The 22,538-nt window shown below is 43.0% G+C and overlaps 1 protein-coding gene across 1 annotated transcript in view; it reads right to left on the bottom strand.

Moving 5' to 3' along the window:
- The window catches only part of LOC126215115 (angiotensin-converting enzyme-like), a 398,784-nt gene that overhangs the window by 114,089 nt on the left and 262,157 nt on the right, over positions 1-22,538 (bottom strand). The window contains exon 4 of the mRNA XM_049941769.1: positions 5,527-5,620. Within this exon, the coding sequence (XP_049797726.1) occupies positions 5,527-5,620 (94 nt within the window). The remainder of the gene's footprint in view (positions 1-5,526; positions 5,621-22,538) is intronic.

Here is a 22,538-nt window from a genome sequence, read left to right as displayed (position 1 = left end):
ACGCTAACGTCCAACATATTTGGTGATCGCTGGATCGTATATAATCTCTATGTTGTGCAGCTGGAACAGCTAGTAGTTCCTGACTCACTCAAGCACTAACTTTAATTCTCTTCTGACAGAATTTTAATGGCACTCCATACTCTCAGTGTCTGAGCTAAGTTGCACGAGACTGTGATGTCTTGCTATGTGGTAAAAAGACAGCAACAATGAGGCTTCAACGATGCAGGTCGACAGGCGATTACCAGCAAGAGCAAGGATTGAAAAATTGCAAAATGAAAAATCATTAAAAATCATATTTTTATTGTGTAAAATTAATGTTTATTGTTAAACTAGCCTTTTCCCCAGCAGCTTCATATCTGTATACATTCAACACACATACTCAACACACCTCTATCTGCCCCTCTCTCTGTCCATCTTCCCCCATCTCCTCTATCTTCTCCTCCACCTCCCACTCACCTCCACCTCCCACTCACCTCCACCTCCCACTCACCTCCACCTCCCACTCACCTCCACCTCCCATTCTTCCATCCTTCCCCTTCTTTTTCGACTTGCCCACTACCCCTTTTGGCTCTTCCACCTGCCTCATTCGTCTCTCCCCCTCCCCTCCCTTCTCCTTCCTCTATCTATCTCAACCTGTCCCCAGCCATACTCATCGACATTTATAGCCTCTGGAATACAGTTCAATAAAGCAGACTCAATCAACTCTCACAACACAACTGTCACATACGGCAGCCTACATGTTGGGGCCCAGACCTGTAGACTGCTCTCCAAAGCAGGTTGATTTGGCAGGCTGATACTGCTTCCACACAAAACGCCTGTTGCAGAGGCTACCTATACACCACAGACTGGAAAAAAAAAACAAGTTTTGGCCTGTATCACCGCTCCTATTAGAGCTAGGAGGTTATAAGCCCCACAGTGCTGATACTCATGAGGCCTGCTCTTTCTGTGCCAAATTTGGTTGAAATCGATCCATTGCCTTGGGAAGAGATCCCAGACATACACTCTGCTGTGTGTGAATATAAACCATAACAAATAATTTCGCGTAAGTACACATTAGACACGTCTACCTTATGTAACTTCAGCAGAGCCCCATTAAGCGAAAAACTGTGGTCTGGAGCGTAACAAGATTTAGGGGAATGGTTCTAGAGGGTAGCTGCACAAGGGAAGGTAGGTCGTCATATTATGGTCATGCACTTCCCAGCTTCGAAGGTCTTCAAGCTGACGAGCGAGCAGTTGATTCCCTCAACACTGTGTACCCAACTACGTCATAAGAAGCAACTATGCGTCGTTTCACGAAGGTATATCAACTATCTGCAGTGAGCTTGTAAAGCTTACAGAAATATCACTGATTACCAGCGACAGTGTCAACAGACGTGCCCAGAGAGGGGGGGGAGTATTTCCACCAAGTGCGTTAATGTTAAATGGTACGTGGAATACAGATATGAGTTACTAATAACATAAAAGCATACGGACAGATTCTACATAAATCTTTGCATGCAGACTGCTCTATACTGCTATAGGGGAAATTAATATTTAGTCATCCTCTGCGGCAGTTGAAGCATTCTTTTGAGAAAGACGAGCACAACTCACTTTTTAGTTAGAGACAGGCTATACCTCCTCAGAATTTTCAGTCCAATTATTTTATGTGAATAGATGAAGTAACTTCAATGAGTTCTGCTTTATATACTAGAGTTACTTTCAGTTCATTAAGTCACTACTTACTTTCAGTAAATACATTCCTATGAACGAAGTCTCATAAGTGTGACCATGTTATAGAATATAGACCCATTCTTTGATTTAAATTCTGAGGAAGACACTACTAGTAGTGTTGAAACCAGGTTAATTTGTCAAAAAATAGTGAGCGAAGGCTGTTTTTCTTTGAATTGTAACTGTTCACGAAGTATTTAATTTATAAGTGTGAAGATGTCAGTGAGCTGTGTAGTGTTTGCAGGCAAGGGATAGGATTGGAAAATGTGGTACCATGCTGCTGTCTTTCACAGCATACTGTAAAGCCATGTGATTGTGTTGTAATCAGTTGCAAATGCATTAATAAATGATCAGAAAGTATTTGTATTTCTCTCAACACTAATTGTTTTAACAGCAAACTGTTTGTTGGCACTTGCAGAGTGGGCTGCACTGAGTGGAGTCACTTACCATACGCCGGCCGCGGTGGCCGTGCGGTTCTAGGCGCTACAGTCCGGAATCGCGCGACTGCTACGGTCGCAGGTTCGAATCCTGCCTCGGGCATGGATGTGTGTGATGTCCTTAGGTTAGTTGGGTTTAAGTAGTTCTAAGTTCTAGGGGACTGATGACCACAGACGTTAAGTCCCATAGTGCTCAGAGCCATTTGAACTTACCATACATCCACTGTGTATCTCCCATGGACGGTGTCAATATGTCCGATGGAACGGGACTGATCATGTTCAGGTCTGCAACAGTAACCTGCTGTAATGCACTGCTTGGCTTACGTTGAGATATCTTAAGTTCTGTAACACCTAGTTGACCTACTTCTGCTGCAGAGCGACCTAGTTTAAACGTCTGGACCTCTTCAGACGTTGAACTAAGGCCGAGGGGATGCATTTGATACCCCTCACGCTCTGAAAACTATTCCACCCAGTGGTAGTGGAGACAATGATTGATTGATTGATTGATTGATTGATTGATTGATAGAGGTTATGGGACCAAACGACGAGATCATCAGTCCAGCAATTCCGAAGTTAGTCACAGAAGAATGAGGGTCCGCTGAAAATGAACGGATCCAGTCAGGGGAGTCAAATTACAAAACAATAAACATTTAACACACAGAAAAAGGCATAAAAGTTGAGACCAACTCTAAAAACTGGAAGAAAGGGGGCGGTCGTGGGGTCACAGGCAGAGAAGATTGGAAAAGAGGTCGCAACCACAACCAACCCGCCCCTGCTCCACCGGAAACTGAGGACCTGTTCAACCGGTGGAGGCAATGAAACCTACACTGTCGTACACAATTGAAAGCGCAGACTGTGCAGCGTGGTGGACAGTTGGACAGCTGCAGTTGCTAAGCTATTTCACGTAACAACTCACTAACGTCGATTTGCAATAGGGTTTTGGAACATATACGGTATTCGAGCATTATGAAGTACTTCGAAGAAAACGATTTATTGACACGCAGTCAGCATGGATTCAAAAAACATCGTTCATGCGAAACACAAATAGCTCTTTATACTCATCAAGTAATGAGTGCTATCGACAGGGGATGTCAACGGATTCCATATTTTTACATTTCCAGAAGGCTTTCGACACCGTTCCTCACAAGCGTCTTCTAACCAAACTGCGTGCCTACGGAATATCGCCTCAATTGTGCGACTGCATTCGTGATTTCCTGTCAGAAAGGTCACAGTTCGTAGTAATAGACGGAAAGTCATCGAGTAAAACAGAAGCAATATGCGGCATAGGAAACAATCTGAGTAGCCGTCTTAGATTGTTTGGATATGACGCTGTCGCTTACAGTCTTGTAAAGTCATCAGATGACCAAAATGATTTACATAAGATTCTGTATGGTGCGAAAAGTGGCAGTTGACCCAGAAGAAAGGAAATTGTGAAGTTATTCACATGAGTACTCAAAGAAATCCACTAAATTTCGATTGGTCGCGATATGTCACACAAATCTGAAGGCTGTAAATTCAATTACAAATAACCTACATTGGAACGGTCACGTAGATAATGTGGGTAGAGCCAACGGAAGATTGAGATCTATTGGCAGAACACTTAGAAGGTGCAACAGGTCTACCAAAGAGACTGCTTACACCACGCTTGTCCGCCCTATTCTGGAGTACTGCTGTGCGGTGTGGGATCCGCATCAGGTGGGGCTGACGGATGACATCGAAAAAGTACAAAGAAGGGCAGCTCTTTATGTATTATGGCGGAATAGGGGAGATAGTGCCACAGACACGATACGTGAATTGGAGTGGCTATCATTAGAACAAAGGTGTTTTTCCTTGCGACGGGATCTTCTCATGAAATTTCAATCACCAGTTTTCTCCTCCGATTGCGAAAACATTGTTGGCACCCACCTACATAGGGAGAAATGATCATCACGATAAAACAAGAGAAATCAGGGCTCGCGCAGAAAAATTTAAGTGCTCGTTTTTCCAGCGCGCCGTTCGAGAGTGGAACAGTAGAGAGACAGCACGAGGGTGGTTCATTGAACCCTCTGCCAGGCACTTTATTGTGAATGGCAGAGTAGTCATGTAGACGTAGATGTAACGAATGCAGATAATTACTTACTGAATAAACTGAAAATAAATCACCTATATAAACGTGAGATCAACTATTTTCTCTACTGAAAAGAGAGAAATGGACAGGAATGTTGGGAAGGTACGGACTGCTTGTAAATTGAAAACCGAGCAGCACTCCTGGTGGGAGAAGTTGCCTTGCAGCTGCCGCATTGGATGACTAAGAACCAATATCCCTTCCAATTAGTCTACTTATGTAGAGTCTCTGTCTACGTGTGTCTTACATCAGTGTTGACAGTACCTCGTATCTGTATACCACGTAGTGTTAACGCACACTGCGGCCGCGTTAGTGCATTGCGTCACCAGTCATTCACAAAGTGAGTTGAGGAAGGTTCGGTATAACTTGTGAAACACCCGGTAGTTGCTTCCTGTGACGTAGTAGGGTAGGTGTAGTGTTGGATCACCCACTCACTCTTCAGTTTTCAGACCTAAGGAGGAGGGAACTGCATGAACACAAGCCGGGAACTTCCCCTCACGATTCATGCTTCCAATCCCCCCCCCCCCCCCCGCCGGCCTCTGTGGCCGAGGGGATCTAGGCTCTTCAGTCCGGAACCACGCAGCTGCTACAATCGCAGGTTCGAACCCTGCCTCGGGCATGGATGTGTGTGATGTCCTTAGTTTAGCTTTACTTAGTTCCAAGTCTAGGGGACTGATGACCTCAGATGTTAAGTCCCATAGTGCTCAGAGTCATTTGAACCCCCCCCCCCTTCCTCCCCCCATTTTTGTTACATTCCCAGAACACAATTTATCCCGTAATACGATCGTACTGCACTTAGATGTGGCACACACATTTAATATTTGCTCTTAACCCACTTCCTTGTTAAATGAACATCAATTTTATACCATTAACACACTATTTTTTGAAAACCTGAACGCAAAAACTATTCGTCCTAGGCAAAAAATAATGGGACTTTTTTGTAGAAAATGTAATGCAGCTTGGACGTGCTGTTTTCGAGGTAATAAAAAAAACATAGAAAAGGTTTCATATAAAGCACCACCATCCCCAACCTACCAGTCAAAATTTTCAGTAATTCATTATACTCCTCACGCAATCACTATAGACAAATTTGTGACTGCACGAATTTTGTTCTCCTAGTTTTCCTTCACTGAGTGGACAACTACAGAAGCGGTGCTGAAAGGACTCGCCCAGTGCTCAGGACGAGGAAGCATTTCTGTGCCGGGACGAGCGTTATTTTGCGCGAGCTCTGCTCCCTACAGCCTGACGCGCAGCAGCAGCAAAGAGACGTGTACTCACTGTGCCAGTCCCAGCGGCAGGGGAGCGAGTCGTTGTAGCAGGGGATGGACTGCGACCGCGTCACATTCAGGCTGCGGGCCGCGAACTGTACCACCTGCAACACAAGAGCCACAACTACTGGGAACACTGCTTTCGGCTGTGTCTGTTTTGGTTCACACACACACACACACACACACACACACACACACACACACACACTAACTCACTCACTCACTCACTCACTGGTCATACCGGACTCGAGGGTCCATTACCGCAGCAACGTATTTTCGCCATGTGTCCCTGTCTTGGGCTATTTCCTTCCATTCACCTCCAATACCTAGGCTCCCCAAATCAGCCTTCACATTGTCCTCCCAGCTACGCCTCGGTCTCCCCACAGGACCTTTTCCCTCTAAGTGCCCTACCAGTAGAGGAAAGATGCCTATTATGCGATAGTTCCCTAATAGGAGACACTCCACCTGTGCTCATGTTAGGGGCTGCACTCTGGTGGAGAGTTTCTTAAACACGTCTACTGCGTGCCAGACGACGCCACAGCGAGTAGGACGCCATAGTTGAGCCGGACACAGTACGTAGAGGTTGATACAAAATTTTTTGTGTTTGGAGTTTTTGCGACATCGGTGTTAAGACAATATTTCAGCTTAAAGGTGAGTGGATATTACTGCACTCTTTTATTGTTGTTATTTGTGACTGTATTACATATAATTATTGACAATTAGGTTCATTTTCCATCGAAAGTTGTTAGCAAATGCGTGATTCTTTGTGTAAGATGGCAAAATTCCTAATATGCGATGGTATGGGGATCCAAATACGCGACAGTGTTGCATATTACGATACCTATCGCATATTGGGGGAACTCTTTCTCTCACGATTTGTTATATGTAATTTACGGAATACTATCTGGAACACGTGAGGCAATACTGACCCTACGACTTATCTTAGAAGCTAGATTAAGGAAAGGCAAACCTACGTTTCTAGCATTTGTAGACTTAGAGAAAGCTTTTGACAATGTTGACTGGAATACTCTCTTTCAAATTCTGAAGGTGGCAGGGGTAAAATACAGGGAGCGAAAGGCTATTTACAATTTGTACAGAAACCAGATGGCAGTTATAAAGAGTCGAGGGGCATGAAAGGGAAGCAGTGGTTGGGAATCGAGTGAGACAGGGTCGTAGCCTATCCTCGATGTTATTCAATCTGTATACTGAGCAAGCAGTGAAGTAAACAAAAGAAAAATTCGGAGTAGGTATTAAAATCCATGGAGAAGAAATAAAAACTTTGAGGTTCGCCGATGACATTGTAATTCTGTCAGAGACAGCAAGGGACTTGGAAGAGCAGTTGAACGGAATGGATAGTGTCTTGAGGATGTAAGATGAACATCAACAAAAGCAAAACGAGGATAATGGAATTTAGTCGAATTAAGTCGCGTGATGTTGAGGGTATTAGATTAGGCAATGAGACGCTTAAAGTAGTAAAGGAGTGTTGCTATTTGGGGAGCAAAATAACTGATGATGGTCGAAGTAGAGAGGATATAAAATGTAGACTAGCAATGGCAAGGAAATCGTTTCTGAAGAAGAGAAATTTGTTAACATCGAGTATAGATTTAAGTGTCAGGAAGTCGTTTCTGAAAGTATTTGTATGGAGTGTAGCCATGTATGGAAGTGAAACATGGACGATAAATAGTTTGGACAAGAAGAGAATAGAAGCTTTTGTAATGTGGTGCTACAGAAGAATGCTGAAGATTACATGGGTAGATCACATAACTAATGAGGTGTTGAATAGAATTGGGGAGAAGAGCAGTTTGTGTCACAACTTGACTAGAAGAAGGGTTCGGTTGGTAGGACATGTTCTGAGGCATCAAGGGATCACCAATTTAGTATTGGAGGGCAGCGTGGAGGGTAAAAATCGTAGAGAGAGACCAAGAGATGAATACACTAAGCAGATTCAGAAGGATGTAGGTTGCTGTAGGTACTGGGAGATGAAGAAGCTTGCACAGGATAGAGTAGCATGGAGAGCTGCATCAAACCAGTCTCAGGACTGAAGACCACAACAAAAAACAACATCATCAGATAAGAATATTTTATCATTTATTGTAGTAAAATTTTGGCAACTGCGTTTATTTTAATTCGATTAAATTATCAGAAACAGGAGTTACTTTGACTATTATGATCAGAAATTGGAATGTTTTCTGGAACTTTCTTTCAAGGCAGTATTTTGCTCAGAAGTTGATCAATATTACTCCAAATTCAAAGTACTCCGTTCACAGTACCCATAAAAAATTCATCGCCATGCTGACGCTCTTCAAGAAAGAGATGCAAAAAAGGGAAATGAAACTACTGACGGCGATGGCCAAGCTGCCAGCCCGGCAGACAACATCAGACCTCTCCCACACATCGCAAAACCACTTGGAGACAGTCAAATAGGTGAAACATGGCGTTATTGCTCTGCTGCGTTACTAACTTCAACTCCTTATGTGAAGCAATTGCGAGAATCTAAACAGAAGAAATCAGAGGCTGAAGCTATGAAAGCAGCCAGAAAGTTATTTGGGGAGAAGAGTGGAAAACCTTCAAATCGTAGACCTTAAGCAGAAGAATCGACTAGTGACTCGGCATCCGATGTCAATCCTGATGACAGTGGGGATTCAGGCAGCAGTGATGACGATGACGCAGAGTGTCTGTTCTGTACTGGGCGCTTTTCTGAAGACGAACACGAGGAGAAATGAGCACAGTGCACGAAATGTTATCGCTGAAGATTTCGGTGTCACAGAAGACAATTTTGTTCGCCCCGGATGCCGTAAATAAAAACCTAAGTAGTGTGCAATTAGTGAAGGATAACAGAAATGAATGAACATGTAAAAATTGTTTATTCATATGTCATTATTCTGTAATAAAATAATTAAAGCAGAATATTATTACTGTCTCATATTAGGAAACCTTGATCTCATTTCTACGAAATGCCTTGTTTGTGAAGATTTAGTAACTACTCTGAAAGATTGTTTATTATTGCAAATACGATAATTGTATGATAAAATTAAATGATGCAAGATATTATTAGCATCACAAAAAATACAATTGCACTTATTTTTAGGTCTTTTACAAGGGTTTACAAAAGTGAGTCTCATATTAGGCACCTTTCCTCTACTCTGCGCGCTGCCCTGCTCTCATCCATTCGAGCTACGTGACCCGCCCATCGCAGCCTGTGCGGTTTAATAATACTGATTATGTCAGGGCATGAATAGAGTTCGTGAACCTCTTCGTTATGCAGTTTTCGCCTCTCTCCGCTAATGTCATCCCTTTTTGCTCCGAAAATTTGCTCAAAATTTTGTTTTCAAATACTCGAAACGGCTTTTCATTTTGCACAGAGGGAGACCAAGTCTTTTGGTTTATAAAAAATAAATATTACTACATTCACTATCTGATCAAAAATCTTTGGACACACATTAGTAGACATTAATATAGGGCGTGTACACAGCTGTAATTCTGCTGGGGATACGCTTCTGAAAGTGTGAAGAAACGACAAGCCATTGTTCCCCCAAGATCCGAAACCAGAGACAGTAGTAATGTTGGATGTAGAATCTGGAGTGAGGTCAATGTTCTGACTCATTCCAAAGAAATTCCACCGAGTTAAGGTCGGGTCTCTGGGCAGGCCAGTCCGTTTCAGGAGTGTTATCGTCCACAGACCATTGCCTCACAATGCTGCTTTAGGACACAGTGCTTTCTAAAAGGATATTTTTGGCTCAGAAACGGGCGGTTCGGGCAATAAGTGGTGTTAAATTCACGAACCTCTTGTCGACTCCTGTTCACGAGTCTGGGTATTTTGACAATGGCCTATCACTATGTATATTGCTTACTGTCATTTCTTGTTAACAATATTAGCTTATTCACAAGAATAAGCAGCTTTCACTCAGATAATAGTCGGCAGAAATGAAACCTGCATTTGGATCGGACTTCCTTAACTCTTGCGCAGAAAGGTATGCAGTATACTGCTGGATCCATTTTCAATATGCTACCACTAAAATTCAAAAACCTTAGCAGTAATCCACGCGCTTTCAAATCGAAACTGAAGAGTTTCGTCATGTGTCACTCTTTCTATTCTGCCGAGGAGTTCCTTGAAAAACTAAGCTGATTCTTGCTGTATTGTTGATTGCGTTTACTTAAACTTATGGCTTGACTTTTGCAGGTTGAAAAGGCTCTGAGCACTTCTAAGGTCATCAGTCCCCAAGAACTTAGAACTACGTAAACCTGACTAACCTAAGGATATCACACACATCCATGCCCCAGACAGGATTCGAGCCTGCAACCGTAGCGGTCGCGCGGTTCCAGACTATAGCGCCTAGAACCGCTCGGTCACCCCGGCCGGCTGCAGGTTGATAAACATTTTGTTTTTATCTGTTATTACTTTTATGTTGGTATTTCGTGTACTGACACGTTCCATGACCTTTGAGATTTGCTCCTCAATTTGGTCGCTGACGTGTAAATAAATAAAATAAATAAACAGATACGGAGCACAGGAGTAGCATAACTCTGAATAACAGATATGTATAGCTTCCATGGGGAAGTTGGTGGAGCGTTGGATCTTCGTACAAAGCCTCCTTGGTTGAAACCCCACTGACGAGTTTTTGTTTTTACTCTATTATGCGTGAAGGTATTATTAGCGACAACATGTTTATGACATGTAAAAGGGCTGCTTAGAGTTTAGAGCAATTTTGTCGTGGCAGTCTGCTTTCGCTTCGTTTCTTTGAAAGCAGTAAATCTATAGAGCACATTAATTTCACAGAATATTCAGTCAGAAAAAAAAGAAAGAAAGTTAGTTCTGCATCACAAGCGCGGAAGTAATAATAATAGGTCGATAAAGGATACAAAGGAGTTAGTACACGTGGAACGATACACAAGACAACATTCCGTTCTTGTTTCGAAACTGTGAAAGAGAGTTTGCTACGACTCGTGAAGTGCGTACTATTTCCGGCACAAATTATGTTCCAAAATATATCATCGCTGAAAAGAATAAACGAAAAAATTCGAAAGTACTGGTTCAATTGTTGATGTGTCGAGCCACGTGGCCAAGCGGCTGCCAGGAAATGGAGAGGTAGCGGGATCGAATCCCTGAAATTCTGTCTGCCTTTGATCTAACCTTCACTTCTCAGCGATGTGAGAAGTGCCAATGAACGACACGTGGTTGTGATTCCACGGTCCCCTTTCTCCAGTGCATAATTGGAGTAGGTGAGGGACGTTAAGGCCCCGAAGTGACGTCCAGCTCAAAGACTTGCACTCGGCCTCTGAGCTACACGAAACTTATTAATTATGTGAAACGCACGACACGAGCTGCTTGTGGTCGTTGAGGAATAAACTCCGCGGCAGTTCGCGAGAGTGTGGTCGAGAGTCCACGGACCTCGATTCGCCATCTTGCACAAGAAGTGGACATTTCAACAGCCACTCTTCACTGTATTCCCACTGAAGATATGCATCACCATGCTTACAAAAACAATTGAATCAACAACTTCTTTCAACAGAAATTTTCACTCTGCAGCGGAGTGTGCGCTGATATGAAACTTCCTGGCAGCTTAAAACTGTGCGCCAGGCCGAGACTTGAACTCGGGACCTTTACCTTTCGCGGTCAAGTGCTCTATCATCTGAGTCACCCAAGCACGACTCATGACCCGTCCTCGCAGCCTTAATTCCGCCAGTACCTCGTTTCCTACCTTCCAAACTTCACAGAAGATCTCCTGCGAACCTTGCATAACTAGCACTCCAGGAACACATCTCTCACTTTAAACACTTCCGCTGGCATGTACCTTATCGAGCATATCTGGGCTGCCTTGCAACGTGCTGTTCAGTAGAGATCTCCATCCCTTCGTACTCTCGCGGATTTATGGACAGCCCTGCAGGATTCATAGCGTTAGTTCCCTCCAGCCCTACTTCAGACATTAGTCGAGTCCATTCGACGTCGTGTTGTGGCATTTCTGCGTGCTCGCGAGGGTCCTACACGATATTAGGCAGCTGCACCAGTTTCTTTGGCTCTTCAGTGTATATGGATATTGCATTGGTCTGGAATGTTCAGTACGTTGACGAGGTCTTTCCTTCCCCAACCCCCCCCCCCCCCCCTCCTTTCCACTCCCGTCTCCCGGTCTTAAGCCTTGCGTTTTTGCTACTCTTGTCACTTGCAAATTTTGATGAATGCCAGCTAGCTCTAATCGTGGAGTCCGTAGCTCGTGGTCTCGCGGTCGCATTCTAGTTTTCCAACACGGGGTCCCGGGTTCGATTCACGGCGGGGTCGGGGATTATCACCTGCCTCGAGATGACTGGGTGTTTGTGTTATCATTTCATCATCATTCATGAAAGTGGCGAGACTGGACTGAGCAAAGACTCGGAATTTGTACGGGCGCTGATAACCACGCAGTTGACCGTCCCACAAACCAATCATCATCATCATCATAATCATCATCTAAACGTGGAAAAATGTAAGGTAATGCGGAAGCTCAAACGTTTAATCTTCGGATACAATATTAATAGCGTTTAAATATTTGGGTGTAACGTTGCAAAGTGATGAGATGGAACGAGATTGTGAGAATCGTGGCAGGGAAGGCGAATGAGAGACTTCAGTTTATAGGGAGAATTTTTGGAAAGAGTGGTTCACAAGTAAAGGAGACCATATATAGGACGCTAGGGCGACCTAGTCTTGAGTACTGCTCGAGTGTTTGGCATACGTACATGGTCGGATCGCAGGGAGACATCGAAGCAATTCAGAGGAGGGCAGCTAGATTTGTTACCAGTAGGTTCGAACAAATATCAGTTTAATAAGTCACGGCTGCAAAATACTCACACGAATTCTTTGCAGACGAATGGAAAAACTGGTAGAAACCGACCTTGGGGAAGATCAGTTCGGATTCCGTAGAAAGGTTGGAACACGTGAAGCAATACTGACCCTACGACTTACCTTAGAAGATACAGGGTGCTTCAAAAATGACCGGTATATCTGAAACGGCAATAAAAACTAAACGAGCAGCGATAGAAATACACCGTTTGTTGCAATATGCTTGGGACAACAGTACATTTTCAGGCAGACAAACTTTCGAAATTACAGCAGTTACAATTTTCAACAACAGATGGCGCTGCGGTCTGGGAAACTCTATAGTACGATATTTTCCACATATCCACCATGCGTAGCAATAATATGGCGTAGTCTCGGAATGAAATTACCCGAAACCTTTGACAACGTGTCTGGCGGAATGGCTTCACATGCAGATGAGATGTACTGCTTCAGCTGTTCAATTGTTTCCGGATTCTGGCGGTACACCTGCTCTTTCAAGTGTCCCCATAGAAAGAAGTCACAGGGGTTCATGTCTGGCGAATAGGGAGGCCAATCCACGCCGCCTCCTGTATGTTTCGGATAGCCCAAAGCAATCACACGATCATCGAAATATTCATTCAGGAAATTAAAGACGTCGGCCGCGCGATGTGGCCGGGCACCATCTTGCATAAACCACGAGGTGTTCGCAGTGTCGTCTAAGGCAGTTTGTACCGCCACAAATTCACGAAGAATGTCCAGATAGCGTGATGCAGTAATCGTTTCGGATCTGAAAAATGGGCCAATGATTCCTTTGGAAGAAATGGCGGCCCAGACCAGTTCTTTGAGGATGCAGGGACGATGGGACTGCAACATGGGGCTTTTCGGTTCCCCATATGCGCCAGTTCTGTTTATTGACGAAGCCGTCCAGGTAAAAATAAGCTTCGTCAGTAAACCAAATGCTGCCCACATGCATATCGCCGTCATCAATCCTGTGCACTATATCGTTAGCGAATGTCTCTCGTGCAGCAATGGTAGCGGCGCTGAGGGGTTGCCGCGTTTGAATTTTGTATGGATAGAGGTGTAAACTCTGGCGCATGAGACGATACGTGGACGTTGGCGTCATTTGGACCGCAGCTGCAACACGGCGAACGGAAACCCGAGGCCGCTGTTGGATCACCTGCTGCACTAGCTGCGCGTTGCCCTCTGTGGTTGCCGTACGCGGTCGCCCTACCTTTCCAGCACGTTCATCCGTCACGTTCCCAGTCCGTTGAAATTTTTCAAACAGATCCTTTATTGTATCGCTTTCGGTCCTTTGGTTACATTAAACCTCCGTTGAAAACTTCGTCTTGTTGCAACAACACTGTGTTCTAGGCGGTGGAATTCCAAGACCAGAAAAATCCTCTGTTCTAAGGAATAAACCATGTTGTCTACTGCACACTTGCACGTTGTGAACATCACACGCTTACAGCAGAAAGACGACGTACAGAATGGCGCACCCACAGACTGCGTTGTCGTCTATATCTTTCACATCACTTGCAGCGCCATCTGTTGTTGAAAATTGTAACTACTGTAATTTCGAAAGTTTGTCCGCCTGAAAATGTACTGTTGTCCCAAGCATATTGCAACAAACGGTGTATTTCTATCGCTGCTCGTTTAGTTTTTATTGCCGTTTCAAATATACCGGTCATTTTTGAAACACCCTGTAGATTAAGGAAAGGCAAACCTACGTTTGTAGCATTTGTAGATTCAGAGAAAGCTTTTGACAAGTTTGACTGGAATACTCTATTTCAAATTCTGAAGGTGGCAAGAGTCAAATACAGGGACCGACAGGCTATTTACAATTTGCGCAGAAACCAGATGGCAGTTACAAGAGTCGAGGGGTAAGAAGGGGAAGCAGGGGTTGGCAAGGGAGTGAGACAGTGTTGTAGCCTCTCCACGATGTTATTCAGTCTGTATATTGAGCAAGCAGTAAAGGAAGCAAAAGAAAAATTTGGAGTAGGAATTAAAATCCATAGAGGAGAAATAAAAACTTTGGGTTTGCTGATTACATTGTAATTGTGTCAGAGACAGCAGAGGACCTGTAAGAGCAGTTGAACGGAATGGACATTTGTCTTGAAAGGCGGATATAAAATGAACATCAACAAAAGCAAAACGAGAATAATGGTATGTAGTCTAATTAAATCAGATGATGCTAAGGGAATTAGGTTAGGAAATGAGACACTTAAAGTAGTAGATGAGTTCCGCTATTTGGGGAGCAAAAGAACTGATGATTGTTGGAGTAGAGAGGATATAAAACGTAGACTAGCAATGGCAAGGAAAGCGTTTCTGAAGAAGAGCAATTTGTTATCATCGAGTATAGATTTAAGTATAAGGAAGTCTTTTCTGAAAGTAAATGTATGGAGTGTAGCCATGTATGGATGTGAAAGAAGACGAGAATAGAAGCTTCCGAAATGTGGTGCTACAGAAGAATGCTGAAGATTAGATGGATAGATCACGTAACTAACGAGGAGGTATTGAATAGGATTGGGGAGAAGAGGAATTTGTGTCACAACTTGACTAGAAGAAGGGATCGGTTAGTAGGACATGTTCTGCGGCTTCAAGGGATCACCAATTTAGTACTGGAGGGCAGCGTGGAGGGTAAAAATCGCAGAGGGAGACCAAGAGATGAATACACTAAGCAGTTTCAGAAGAATGTAGGTTGCAGTAGGTACTGGGAGACGAAGAACATTGCACAGGATAGAGTAGCAATGAGAGCTGCATCAAACATGTTTCTGGACTGAAGACCACAACAACAACAACAACAACAAAAAGAACAACAGGTTCGAACAACACGTTAGGGTTATAGAGACGCTTCAGTAACTCAAATGGGAATCCCTGGAGGGAAGGCGACGATCTACCAGTTCTAGACGTGTGGGGTGTCGCATCGCCCAGCTGGAAATGTGCGAGTCCGTCGGAATGCACAATGGACATGAATGGATGCAGGTGATCAGACAGGATGCTTTAGTGCGTGTCTCCTGTGAACAGCCGTATCTAGACGGATCAGGCGTCCCACATCGCTCCAACTGCACACGCCCCAGACCATTACGGAGCCTCCACCAGCATGAACAGTCCCGTGCTCACATGCAGGATCCATGTATTCATAAGGTTAATGCAATTTTGTCATATGACGACATGATGGAGACCGTGGCTGTTGTTTGAAGACAAATGTTGATGGTGTTAGGACAGCAACCAGCCACGAATTTACTTTCAGTTCCTTTATTCAAAGGAAACCGTTACCGGTTTCGAATCGTTGTGATTCACCATCAGACGGTTGTTTTACACACTTTCTTTATGACATTTGGTGTCTTTTTATAGATTAATTGCCCTAAAATATAAATAAAACATAATTACAAACACGCTACACACAGAGTTAGCTAACACCCCTTTCCTGAAAATTTTCCAAAAATTACTTTCCAGCCTCCAAAGCAAATAATATTAAAACACCTATCTGCAGATCAAGTAGCAAATTTATATGTTACTATAATTCTCATGATGCCAAATTTAATAAAATAATATACTATTTTACCTATACAGTTATAAATATATATAAAAAATTTATAATTAATTTATCAATATCAGCTCAAAAATTCAATGTCTCTGTACTAATGTAAAAGGCATTACAGTTTTGTAAATGAATATATTATCCTTTCCAAACAGAGGAAATCATCGTTAAATGTTACGATATATCATAGCATCTGTGTTACTCATATGTTTGTAAGCTCTTTGTATGTATCAAAACATGTGGTGCGTGGTTGAAATGATCTCAGCGACAAATCTAAAGTGTACAGTGAGAACTATTTACGTGTGCAACAACGAGGATGCAGTGGGAATGCATTTACATCGGTTGGACGAATGTTATGAAAACGAACACTCGAAACCGACCTTTCACGTAAGTCACATGCAACGAAAATCTGTAACGCAACCATCTGTGTGTAGCGTGTTTATAATTATGTTTTATTTATATTTTAGGACAATTACTCTATAAAAACACACCAAATGTCATAAAGAAAGCGTGTAAAAAAAACCGTGTGATGATGAATCACGATTCGAAACCGGTAACGGTTTCATTTGAATAAAGGAACTCAAAGTAAATTTGTGGCTGGTTGCTGTCCTAACACCATCAACATTTGCATTCATTTTTAAGGTTGTCTCCATTCACGTATACGGCCGTCCGCTCAACACAATTTGAAACGAAACTCGCCCGACCAGGCAACATGTTTCCAGTCATCAACAGTCGAATATCTGTGCTGACAGGCCCAGGCGAGTCTTAAGGCTTTGTGTCGTGCAGTCATCAAGGGTACAAGAGTGAGCTTCAGCTCTGAAAGCCCATATCGATGATGTTTCGCTGACTGGTTCGCACGCTGACACTTGTTGATGGCCCAGCATTGAAATCTGCAACAATTTGCGGAAGCGTTGCACTTCTGTCACGTTGAACGATTCTCTTCAGTCGCCGTTGGTCCCATTCTTGGAGGATCTTTTCCCGGCCGCAGCGATGTCGGAAATTTGATGTCTTGCCGGATTCCTGTTATTTACGGTACACTCGTGAAATTGTCGTATGGGAAAGTTCCCACTTCATCGCTACCACGGAGATGCGTGCCCCTCGCTGATGCGCCGACTATACCACCACGTTCAAACTCATTCAAATCTTGATAACCTGCCACTGTAGCAGCAGTAACCGATCTAACAACTGCGCCAGACTCTTGTCTTATATAGGCGTTGCCGACAGCAACGCCCTATTCTGCCTCCTGAAATCTCTCTGTATTTGAATAAACATCCCTATACCATTTCTTTGGCGCTTCAGTTATATATATATATATATATATATATATATATATATATATATATATATATATATATATATATAATGATATCTTGCACCGATCAGCCTGTTTGATAGTATGCAAGACCCTATTAGTCTATAACCAACAAGTCCTGGCAACACATTAACTCAAAATTGATGCATTGCTTCTTCAATTGAGTATGGATTTCCATCAGCTGCACAGGGTGGGTGGTTATGAAAATTAACAGTCTCATCTCGCGTGAAACAGCCCTCGTCTGTGAACAGCATCTCTGTCGTGAAAAGCAGATCTTCAACACGTCTTTCATGTAAAAAGTAAGTCTTCACCACATCTTTGCATCGTCTCTTCAGCAAAGGGCTTCTGTATATGACATGGGTATAGAGTCTAGTCTAGAGAACGCCTCTGATAGACGCTGGAATTCTAAGTGCACTTGTTGCAGGGTGTTCCCCCACTTGTTGCAATACTCGCTCCTCCACAACAGGAGTACACCTGGTGCGAGATCCAACACGATCCGCCATTGCTGGAGTTACAGAAGCAGAGTCTGCTAGTCGGTGAAATGACAGCTGGATAACTGTGTGGCGGACCGCTGTGGCCGAACTGTTCTAGGCGCCTCAGTTCGGAACCGCGCTGCTGCTACGGTCGCAGGTTCGAATCCTGCCTCGGGCACAGATGTGTGTGATGTCCTTAGGTTAGTTAGGTTTAAGTAGTTCTAAGTTCTAGGCGACTGATGACCTCAGATTTTAAGTCCCATAGTGCTTGGAGCCATTTGAACCATTTGATAACTGCGTGGGTGGTACATTGGATATGTTTTCAGCACACAGGACACAGACTTGATGGATGTTTCGATTTGCCAGACCATAACGGAACATCACATCTGCCATTGCCTGCGTGGAATAACAAACTTCTACTGTTATGGCAAGAGGTAAGATAAAACTACGATGTAAAAGCATTTCAAAAACCACAATCTAGTTGCATTAGAACTAATTCATGTGCTGCTCTTACCCAGCACTGAATACGGTTTACAGCAAAAACACTAACAGATGATTACAGCATGCTGTACCCATGGGCAACAAAAAGAGGAATATGTCCATTTGTCTTTTTTGTCCATACTACCACCTCGCAAAATATGAAGTGCTTTTCCAATGCCCTTTATTTGGAGACCGTGTCTTATCCACCTCAAACTGCACAAGTATTTGTGCTTCGAGATCTATCGAATGTATATTGTAAAAATCGATGTTATCCTCGTAATCACTGGTGCCTTGGGATAAATACCAGACAACGTCAAGCGTGTCCTGTCTAGAACCGCAGAGTGTGGTAAACAAGTGCAACACAAGATATAGCACTGTTCAGATCCACCCATATCTCCCACAAAATACTGCGAAACCACTTCAGTGACCAGGCTCATTCCTAACGAAGCTATAAATAACTTTTAGAATACTTGCGTGCAAGCTATACCCAACAATGTAATTCCTATTGTGAAAAAATAAGATAAAATAATAAAAAAACTGAAACGCGATCTGCAATACCTTCTACAGTACTGGCAGTTGCAGAACAACGTCAATCAGTAAATAAACGAATGTCTTACATGTTATCTTTAGTTTCTTTCAACACTGAAAAAATGTACTTAGCTATTAACACTTTAAACTTCTAGTGCCTGGGATACCGTTTCAAAATTACAGCATTCGACTTATCTATTTTAATTAATTATTTATATTAGACAACTTAATTTTAAATTGTCATCAATGTAGATAGTCTCCTTCACACTGAGAGAATCTTTCGTTACGTAAGTACAATAAAGCACTCACGCACCCCTTTTAAAATAGGCAGCGTATCTTCGTCTGTTAAAGCATTTCTGAACCAAGGGAATCACTCAACAGCTATCGACTATTCCGTAACAGAGCGCTAATACAGCTAGTCGCGAACGCCAGCGCCTACGGTATAGGCAACCACATTCGCGCTATTGACGGCCGGGTAGCGGAGTAACAGGCGCCTCCATTAATTACAGCAACGACAGGCGACTGGCCAAAATTACACGCATAATTCCTTCACTCTGACCGAAGTTTCACTATGCACTGGACGTCATGTACTCTCTCTCTCTCTCTCTCTCTCTCTCTGTCTCTCTCTCTCTCTCTCCCCTTCTACATCTACATCGATATTCCAGAAGTCACCTGTTGCACTTGCAAATAGAGCGTGGGAAAAACGACACTCTACATGCCTCCATATGAGCCGTAATTTCTCGTATATTATCGTCGTGCTCCTTACGCGCAATGGATTCTGGCGACAGTAGAATCGTGTGGCACTCAGCTTTCAAATGCCGGTTCCATAAATTTTCTCAATAGCGTTTCTCGAAAAGAACGTCGCCTTCCTTCCACGGATTTCCATTTGAGTCCCCGTAACATTTACGTGTTGTTCGAACCAACGAGTAACAAATCTAGCAGATCGCTCAGAATTGCTTCGAAGTCTTCCTTCAGTCCGACGTGGTACGGATGCCAAACTCTAGCAGTAGTCTCTGTTTCTCAATCGAAGCACTATGCCATAATGGAGCTGCTATCAGATTTCATACAGAATTTTCCGTGTAATTAGACCCTCTCCTAGATCACGTTAAGCCAGATTTCTCTCGTGCAGGTAACAATCTTGTCTGATTGTTCAAGAGCGCTGATCACTAGTGTTTACAACAACAGAATTACAGAATTATACCCCTAACGACCGTATGTTGAATCGTTCTACGGCATACTTGAATGAAATAATATGACATGTTCCATGGGAAATTAGATACACCCACTAAAAAAAGCAAAGACGGAATCCTCATCCACATTCCTCTTTCCACAAAATGGTGCAGCTGTCGGTGAAACAGAGGTTTTCTTCTGCATATTCGTGTTTTAATAAAAGAGATGAGTAGCTTCAAATCGAAAAATTTTGCAATTCGCTATAAAACTGAAGTAAATGTGGACCCAGAACAGATCCTCCCTGGATGGAATTCCCAACAAGACAATTCTCATATACGAGGCGATTTCAGAAATTAAGTTAGGCATTATTATGGCTGGCCAAGTACCTTATTTAATGCTAAACTGCACTTCAAAGTGACACAGATACTTGACACTGTTTTTCCAACATGGTCTCAAAGTTTCTGAAAACAATCGTCTGAACACTACTGGTCACTCAGTTCCTAGACAATAGAAACGCGCTCCTTGGTCACAGAGCCATTCGAGAATCGCTGTGTGAATCTTTGTTGGAAAACTCGTCTCCCTGACCCCGAGTTTGCCTGGACACTGTCATCTGCGTTCGATGGCGTTCCTTCTTTATCAGCGTCATCCGTGTCTGTGCGGCTTGGTCAAACTGCGGCTGGGTAAGACACTGAATTTGGACTGTGTACCACCAGAATTTCAAAATGATGGTCAGGTCCTTTAGAAAGTGTCATCACTTCTGTCTCTATGCTGTTCATTTTTGGAACACAACCTACGACCAGCTTAGAGACAGAAGTATGACACTTCCTGCAGGACCTGACCATCATTTTGCAGGACAAAACTCAAGCACTTACAGTGCAAGCTGTTACTGATTTGTTTGACTGATGGAGCTATTAAGTGCTATACCAACTACTGCACTCCCCTGACTTAAGCCCTCGAAAGCTCAACTCGATTTCTAAACTGAAGGAAACATTTCACGGCATTCGCTTCAGAATTTCTACAAATTCGTCGGGCAATACACCGCGCCGTTCTAACTGTCAACACAACTGGCACTGCTAAGAGTATCCTACGACTTCCACATCGCTGACAATGGTTTATACACAATGCTGGTGACTGCTTTGAAGGTCAGTAAAACTTTGAAACACGCAATTATTTTGTACGAGCTGTAAATAAATAGTTGCCACTATTGAAGTTCCAACCCTCGTACAACAGCTAGGTCGACGAAAGATCCGTACCCAAAGACTGGAAAGTTGCACAGGTCACACCAGTATTCCAGAAAGGTTGTAGGAGTGATCCACTAAATTACAGGGCCATATCATTAACGTCGATGTGCAGCAATATTTTGGAACATACATTGCGTTCGAACATTGTGTCAACAGACCATTCTCTTCAAGGGATTTAGAAAACATTTTTGTGAAACACAACTAGCTCTTTACTTGCACGAAGTGTTGAGTGCTATTCACAAGGAATTTCGCATTGATTTCGCATTTCCAGATTTCCAAAAGGCTTTTGACGCTGTATCACATAAGTTATCATAATTGCGTGCTTATGGAATATAGTCTCAGTTATGTGACTGGATTTGTGATTCCCTATCAGACAGGTCACAGTTCGTAGTGTTTGACGAGAAGACATCGAGTAAAACAGAAGTGATTTCTGGCGTTCACCATGGTACTGTTATGGGTCCTCTGCTGTTCCTTATCTATATAAACGATTTAGAAGACGATATGAGCAGCCGTTTTAGGTTGTTTTCAGATGATGGAATCGTTTATCGTCTAGTAGTCATCAGAAGATCAAAAGAAATTGCAAAACGATTTAGAAAAGATACCTGTATGGTGCGAAAATTCGCAATTAACCCTTAATAATGGAAAGTGTGAGGTCATCCACACGAGTGCTAAAAGGAATCCGTTAACCTTCGGTTACACGATAAATCTATCTAATCTGAAGGCCGTAAGTGTACCAAGGAATTACAATTACGAACAACTTAAATTGCAAGGAACATACAGAAAATGTTGTGGGGAAGGCAAACTAAAGACTGCATTTTATTGGCAGAACACTTAGAAGATGCAACAGGTCTACTAAAGAGAGTGCCTACACTTCGCTTGTCCGTCCTGTTTTGGAGTACTGCTGCGCGTTGGGGGATCTTTACCAGGTAGGATTAACGAAGTACATGGAGAAACTTCAAAGAAGAGCAGCACGTTTTGTATTATTGCCAAATAGGGGAGAGGGTGTCACCGAAATGATACAGGATTTGGGGTGGACATCATTAAAACAAAGGCGTTTTTCAATGGGGCGAACCTTCTCGCGAAATTTCAATCACGAACTTTCTCCTCCAAATGCGAAAATATTTTGTTGACGCCGACCTACAGAGGGAGAAACGATCATCACGATGAAATAAGGGAAGTCAGAGCTCGCACGGAAACATGTCCGCTTTTTCCGTGGGCTGTACGAGATTGGAATAACGGTGATTTATTGTGAAGGTGGTTCGATGAATCCTCTGCCGGGCACTTAAGTACTATTTGTAGAGTATCCATGTAGATGTACACTCTGTGGGCAAATTTTGGTTCGGACAAAATTTAATACATACTGATATCTACTTCTCTTTTTAATCATCATTACAAATATACTTATTGTATATCTGTTTTAATTATCATGGCACGTGTAATTAAGTTACTCTAAAGATCGTATGTCTGGATCTACTGAACGAAAAATAAAG

The sequence above is a fragment of the Schistocerca nitens genome, chromosome 12, assembly GCF_023898315.1.
Source record: "Schistocerca nitens isolate TAMUIC-IGC-003100 chromosome 12, iqSchNite1.1, whole genome shotgun sequence".
In the NCBI taxonomy this organism is placed as follows: Eukaryota; Metazoa; Arthropoda; class Insecta; order Orthoptera; family Acrididae; genus Schistocerca; species Schistocerca nitens.
The sequence above is the reverse complement of the archived record's forward strand: the minus strand, read 5'-3'. Positions and strand labels throughout refer to the sequence as shown.